The 7,581-nt window shown below is 38.4% G+C and overlaps 1 protein-coding gene across 1 annotated transcript in view; it reads right to left on the minus strand.

Moving 5' to 3' along the window:
* Positions 1-7,581, minus strand: part of LOC116696602 (cadherin-1) — a 28,728-nt gene that overhangs the window by 15,366 nt on the left and 5,781 nt on the right. Inside the window, exons 4-8 of the mRNA XM_032527681.1 lie at positions 7,381-7,569; positions 5,599-5,739; positions 1,523-1,678; positions 926-1,070; positions 166-338 (exon numbers count right to left, since the gene is read on the minus strand). Of these exons, the coding sequence (XP_032383572.1) occupies positions 166-338; positions 926-1,070; positions 1,523-1,678; positions 5,599-5,739; positions 7,381-7,569 (804 nt within the window). The remainder of the gene's footprint in view (positions 1-165; positions 339-925; positions 1,071-1,522; positions 1,679-5,598; positions 5,740-7,380; positions 7,570-7,581) is intronic.

The following is a 7,581-nucleotide window of genomic DNA, read 5'->3' on the forward strand; positions in this document are numbered from 1 at the left end:
ATATAGATCGATCGATCCAAGGGGAATTCAAGAGTAGGCTAGCAGATAACCTTTAACGTTACCTGCGGGTCGCATCATCTTAAAACAGTTTTTCCTGCATGGGTTTTTTGCAATAGGGATAATTTCAGTAGCATAAAAGCAAGCAAAGACTAGTAAATTTCTTACCTCTCTGTCTAGGCCACCCGCATTGACTCTGATGACTCCTGTGACTGGGTTGATAACAAACAGAAAGTCACTGGGTAACACTGGATCCTGGCTCATAATACTGTAGCGGATATCCGAGTTGTCAGTATTTGGCTGGTCAATATCTGTGGCCACAACCTTAATCACCTCAAAACCTGGAGAGAGGGAAGTCAGAAGTAAAAATTAAGTACAGACTTCTCAAAGTATTCAGAACACAACAATCAAGAGGAGAAAATAAAGCTGGGCCGTATATTTACGTATATTTATTTTGGAATGACCAAGTTGTTTTTGATTTTGCCATCTGCCGTGAGCTTTAGCTTAATTAGTGTGCTTGGGTTCTGGACACAACATTAGCACCTGCCTAGACCTGTATACTTTCAACTAAACCCGTTTCTTCCCACTCTGTGTCTTATTCCACTATACATCTATAGCATGTCAAGAACATAGGATCATTAAAGTGAGAGAACCGCAAAACATTTTTTTCAACTTGTATCGTTAGCCACAATATTTTGTGGGTTAACAGGTTACATTAGAGTTAAAGTTCTATTCAGCACTAGCACATCTAATGACTAGTATTTGCCACAAGTTGTTGGAGCAGGTCTTGGATTTTACTATATCAAAGTATAAAATCAAACAGTAAAAGTGCCATCCTGCTTTTTGTCGTGTCAAAGTAAAACATACTTTTGAACACTGACATACTGTACATCTTTTTCAGGTTTAAATAAAGATCCACTAATGGTACCTTTTGGTGAGGCCTCAGCAACTTCTCCCAGAAAAGTGCTTTGAGTAAAGGTAGGTTTGTTGTCATTCTGGTCAATTACTTTCACTATAATATCCATAGGGGCCTCAGCATTTCCTGAACCATCTGCTACAGCATGGGCTTGAAACTGCATAGGAATAAACACATTTGTATTATAATACGTACATGCAATAATATTCCATTTAGATGATCGGTCACGGAAAATACAAATATACATACCAATTCAAGAAACCCGGTTATTGAGTAAAACTTACATAAAGTTGTTTTTTATACACGGGTGATACTTTAATGTGATTTAAAAGTAATCTTGGCATTTTTATGTTCGATAAACTGAAGAATATTTCACTCATGTTTTTGCAAGGTATAGCTTTAAAGACAAGCTGGGAATTTGACTAATGTTCTGAATAAACATCTGCTGTTGTGCCAATTAGTAGAAATATAATTTATAGCTCTCATGTTTAATTCAGATTTAAAATGAAAGAATTCTGAAGGGAAATTGAGAACAAAGTGTGTGCCAATGACTCCCAGTCTGGTCAAAAAAAGGGTATGTACAAAACTAACACCAGAGAAGATGCCTACCATGTACTTGTCTTTGTCCTCTCTGTCTAGTGGTTGTGTGAGATACAGAGTACCAGTATTTCTGTCCATGGTGAAAAGACCAACAGGAGGCTCATCAGCTCCTGGACCAGTGATGCTGTAAAAGATCTTCTTGACTTTATCCGCATTAGAACGGATCTGGATAAAACAACAGGTCTGAGTTATACCATTCTCACTGATTACAACAATAGTTACAATATTGTTAAACAATTGTCACTACAGTAAGAGAGCAATGCAATTCAATTTTTATTTGCTAAAGTTTCAGTTTTACATGTTAGGCCAGGTCGTTTAGAGTAGTTTAAATAGCTAAAATGTGGCTATTTACATTTTTGAGGTACAGTCGCCCAATTACAATATTCTAAATCCTGTTATATGCCATTTCATCATATTAGCCATGGTGCACCTGAGAACAACTATGCTCTTACATTATCCAAATTACAAACCTTTTTATTTATCCTCATAACAGGGTGATTACAAACACAAAACATATTAAGTAATCACTTTTTAATCACAAGATTGCTGTAGTGCAACTATGGTTTTATTTAGAGAGCAGTGTGGAGTAGGTTTGGACCGGTGTAAAACCTTTCAAATGGATTTGATCAAGCCAAACACCAGACCGGCCTACTGAATTTTACCACTAGGTGTCAGACTTGTCTCAGCCACTCCCAAAAGCAACTGATGGAACGAGTCAGGTATGGCTGCAGCCTGGAGATCTCCCATGTCGCTCCAGAGATTCGACTTTTCAAAATAAAAGCTTGTGTCTGGTCCGCTATGTCGCCGTACTTTGTGTTTTTGAACCAAACCGTACTTAATAAAGATTAATTCTCACTTATTTTGTTGATAATCATTGTTGTGTAATCACAACACTTGAGGAGGCTACACTTCAGTGATGCACCTTTCGGACCTCACAATTAAACCCTATAGCTTAAACAAACTTCAACGTTAAACACTGATGCAGTTTTAAAAGTTTTGATTTCAGAACAGAGGAGGTTAACCAGTATTTTCTAAAATCCTACGTTTTGTTGTCAAATTTCTAATCCATAAACCAGCTTTTGAAGAAAAATGAATTAGCCTATAATAAAATATGAGTTTACCTCTTTTAGATATCAGATCCCCTTGTAATGGGAGGCATGAAAACATTTTTTGTAGCCTACTCTTCTGTGGTCTCATATGTTATAATTGTAAAAGTGTATTATTTCAGTATGTTGGCGGCTTCATTGTTGAACTATATTTTTTTTCCACTTTGCAGACATTTGTCATGCTTGTCTTTTTTACGGTAATTAATTTGCAAATAAAGCATTCATTATACAAATGTAAAGTCATCGCAGGTTTCATCAAATAAACAAACATTAGGGAGACAAAATTAACAACCCCAAGTTTGCCAACTTAGGCTATGTATGGCTATCAATTATTTAAGAGTTTGAACGGCGTTCAATTAATTGTATCATGCTCACTAACTTAACTGACTTCATCTAGGAAATAATTTGCAATTTCATACTCTGAACATCTGAATTCACCATTGGACATGGGCATGAGATGTGAGGTCTCATGGAAGTCGTACACTCTGCTGAAAAAAATAATTGTATTCATTAGTATGATAGCCGTACTGTTCAGTTCAAAAACACCAAAGTACGAAGATCAGATGCAAGCTTTTATTTTGAAAAGTCAAAAGGTCGGGGGCGACACCAGGCGGGAGGGCATGACACAAGAGGTCTCTAGGCTGCAGCCATATACTCTTGAATGGGAGAGCACTAGGAAGGTAACGACTCCAGACCACATGGTCGCGATGATGCACCTCTAAGCCATGACTTTTTACCTGCAGTGAAATAGTCATGGTTAGGGGTTTACACTATGCCTCGTCTCTATTAGCGCACTTCTTTTGTCGGTTTGAAAGCGCACACTTTGTTTTCTACAGCCAGTTTAACAGCCATATAATTATCTTGTCACCCCAAAAAACACATTAACTTTTCTAGTCAACAAACTAGTTCGGCCGTTTCCCCTCCTCCCATTACTGAAATGTTATCTCCTTTGCAGCGCCACTCGGCAGTAAGAAATAAAAGGGGAAACTCCTTTCATGATTCTTCTTGTTAAGACCTGCCTTGTTACCTGCTCTTCCTCCCTTTAGGAATCCTATCAGCTTATCTGCCTATGCCTGTGTTTTATTAAATGGTGTTTGGGTTGAGGCTTGGGGGGAAAATTATGTCTGTAATCCCATGTAAATTAAAGAAATGGGTGTACTTTAATGTGCTTTTCATGCGGTTTAGAAAGGACTGAATGAAGTACCAAAACAAAATGACGGGGTCCCAGATTGTTTTCATTTGCCTCAGACACTAGTTCCTCTGTTAGTTTGTTCATTTATAAACATACATCATATAATTCCCCTTATATTGCTTATTACCAGTGATGGGCAAGCTATTGTATTGTTCAGTGCAAAGCTAATGTGTAAATTAAGCTTCACTACACTCAAACCAACCCACCCTAACAAATGAAACAAGCTATATGCTACATCTTTTTGGCAATAGGATCGGAGCCATGTTTTTTTTTTTTTTTTTATACATCAAGTTAACTATACACGTCTGTTTGGTGGTGACAGTGATTCTCAGCTTTATTTCAGACTGCAGCAGAAAGCTCCACTGTGCTTGACCTTCAGAGTACTCAGCGAAATGTAGCTGTGTGAACGCTACCACATTCCTTAAAGAGCTTACATAACTACTGAAACGCCAATTGATTCAGAAACAGCAACGCTATTGCAAAGTAGTTACAGTGGTAAGCTTATGCTATGCAAACACTGCTTGCATTACAAGTTGGATTTAGTGCTGTGGCACAGGCTGCTAATGTCAGCTACTCTTAATTTACCACAAAGTGATAGTGACCAATGCTGGCTCGTTAGCAAAAACTGGTTTAGTACACCGGATCAGCAAAAATCATAAATCGGCCCAAATCTAGCGGTGAGAGATGCAAACAAGAAAACAGAAAACTCTTTTTGAATGTACTACAGTGTGAGTACAGTGCAGAATGGTAAACATCTTTTTTTAAATGCACACAGACCAGTGGGTTTTACTGTACTAATTAACCATACAAACACTGTGGCCACACTGCTGTCAAAGTGTACTGAATGTCATTTAGAGTCTGGTTGTTCACTCCCTCCAGTGTCCTACGCTATAAATGGACTTAACCAGAGCTAACCACTAACCATAGTTTTGTTGCTAACCGAGCCTTCAGTTCTCCTTCTCTCTGTGCATGTGCCTATTAACTAAAACATTATTTAAATGCAATATGATTTATCAGGTGTTAGGTGCCATGACATGTGCATAGCGTTAAAGGTCCTGTGGCATGAAAATTTTACTTTGAGGTTTTTTAACCTTAATTTGAGTTCCCCCATTCTGCCAATGATCCCCCAGTGGCTAGAAATGGAGATAGGTGTAAACCCAGCACTGGGTATCTTGCTCTGCCTTTGAGAAAATGAAAGATCTGGAATATTTGGCCCACTCATGAGAGAGAGAGAGAGAGAGAAAGCATGGCTTTCAAACGAGCAGAGTGGCAATTAGTCAAGGCCAAACCGCCAGCCTTCACCTTGCCCTCCCCTCAAAAGCTACAGACTCAGAAATGGCACATACTAAGGAAAGCTCATTGTGGGACTGGCTCTAGTGACTGTAATTCTGCACCAAGGCTGAATTTTGGGAAATACACTTCAAATACAGTATTAGGGACCACTAAGGTCTATAAAAAAAAGCATCCAAAGAACATCATGTTATGGGAACTTTAACATTTCTAATAACAAGTAACTTTTGATTAGAATTTTACTGAAACCAGCCATTAAACGTCACGCCGACACATTCTGCGCCACCAACCCAAGTAAATTCTAAACCTGTGGGAAAAACTGTACTGCAGGTTTTGTTTTCGTTTTTTCAATTAAAATACAAGCACAAATAACTGAAAGTAAGAGCTCAATGACTGCAGTGAAAACCAACATGAAGTCATTCTTTCAAAATTACAAATATAAAAAAATAAAATTCAGTACCAAATTCTCAGGTACAAGGGGCTTTATTTTCTCTTACTTGAGATACTTTTAGGGGGTAGGGTCCTCGGTCATTCTCAACGACAGTGAGGTCTGGAATAACCCATTCTCTCTTCCTCCTCCTCAGCCCATCAACCGACTTGGGAAATTGCAGAATGGGCACCTGTTGACCAGTTGCACTCTGAAAGAAAAATGAACAAGTTGTAGCCAGTTATAGTGCAACAGGCACTAGACATTGTATTCTAATTGGCCTAAAACTGAATCAGGCAAATTATAATGACAATGCATAAATATCTGATCATGGTAGTTCTGTATAAATCCTGTGAAAAGCAGAAACATTTTCCAGCATCTTTTGTCTAGTAGTTATTGTTAACTGACAAACGTCTTAATGTCTTACAGAAAGACTGAGGTCCTTCATTCATCCAGGTTAAAACACAAAACAAGATTAATGCATACTGTTAGACAAACAATTACATGAACTACTAGTAATTGGTAGCAAACTATTTTATAATAATTGCCTTAAAGAGTAACTTTACCCTGCAATTCTGCTAGAACCCCACCTCTCATCACCATATTATTAAAAAAAAGCAACAGAGAAGGGAAGGAAAAATGACTGAAAGAGACGTAGAGCTAGTAGTCAGAAATAACCAGTGAGCAGCCGATGTTGGAGCTTTGTCACTAGAAACTCATTCATGGCCCTTTGATAGAGTCACTGTGTTGGTAAAACTGGGTCTTAATATTAACGTAAATATCACAGTATAGGATATTTCTTTTTTTAACGGTTGGTATGTATGTATGTAGAGATCTTTTGAAATGTTATATCTCGTTTGTAGACTACGTTTGCCATCTTATGGGCACATATGTGCAAAAATAGTTATTTGAATAGTTTGAACCTGTGTGTTTTAGAAGGAACAGTCAAATGTCACTTTTGACCAGTTTTGACAGCTCTTATGTGTTTTGGACCAATCAGATGAGATTAAAAATGAAAGGACCCTTGGGTGTGCCTGTCGTTTGCTTGTTTCCCTTACCTATCCAAACTGAACAGCCAAGTTGCCAATGCCAATTCAACATGTGAAATCAAAGTCGGCGGCTGTCAGCAGCTTAAAAAAAAAGGCCAATGAAGGCCGACGGTGCGGGACCATAGCACAGAAAAGGCTGATGGTTGGTCGCTGTCAGCCCAATTACGACCGGCAGCCGACTGTTGGCTTAGTATGTCAGGGCCTTTACTGTTATTTAGGCAAACATATCTCATTAACCCTCTGGGGTTTTTTGCCAACAATTTGGAGGAATTACTAGAATTATTGGGTCCTTGTAAATCATAGAGTGTGGTCAAGACGTACTCTAAAGTGTCTTGTTATAACTCTGGTTATGAATTAATACTATAAATTGAATTTAAAGATTTCTATTATTGAAAATATACTGTATGTCAGGAAAATGTCCAGGCCCCAGGCACTGAGCTTTCTGAAAACATGTCCCCCTGAACAATATTAATTAACTGCTGTGGGCGCCCAGATGGCTACGTAGGTAGCAAAAAGGTTGTCACAATGGGTAAGGTAATTTTCTTTCACAAATTGCACACTTCTAATACACTTCACAACTTGAAGTGCAATCATGAAATACATCCTACTTCGATATATTATTGTAGCTATCCCTATGCTGAATACAGGTAATGTACACAAAATTGATCATTGCCATTAGGGCTGCACGATTATGGCCAAAATGATAGCCTATTCTGCCTATACTGTTTTGAAAAAGGTCATTTAGACAACAAATAGCTTGCAAGTTCCCCCTTATACCCCTTTAACAGTGTCTCTGATCCTACCTCTGTGTTATTAGCATATTCCACTTCAGTATGGGGATGTTGATGGTTGTGCTCAGCATTTTGGTGGTGGCTCTCATGGTGATGCAAATGGTGCAAAACTCTGACAGGAACACTTATTTTGTAACCTTGTGAGTCCCAGACGTGGATAATGAATTCCCGGTGTCCATGAATATCAGTCGGTCTTTTTACCTGGAGGGGAAA

Source organism: Etheostoma spectabile, chromosome 10 (assembly GCF_008692095.1).
Source record: "Etheostoma spectabile isolate EspeVRDwgs_2016 chromosome 10, UIUC_Espe_1.0, whole genome shotgun sequence".
Taxonomy (NCBI): Eukaryota; Metazoa; Chordata; class Actinopteri; order Perciformes; family Percidae; genus Etheostoma; species Etheostoma spectabile.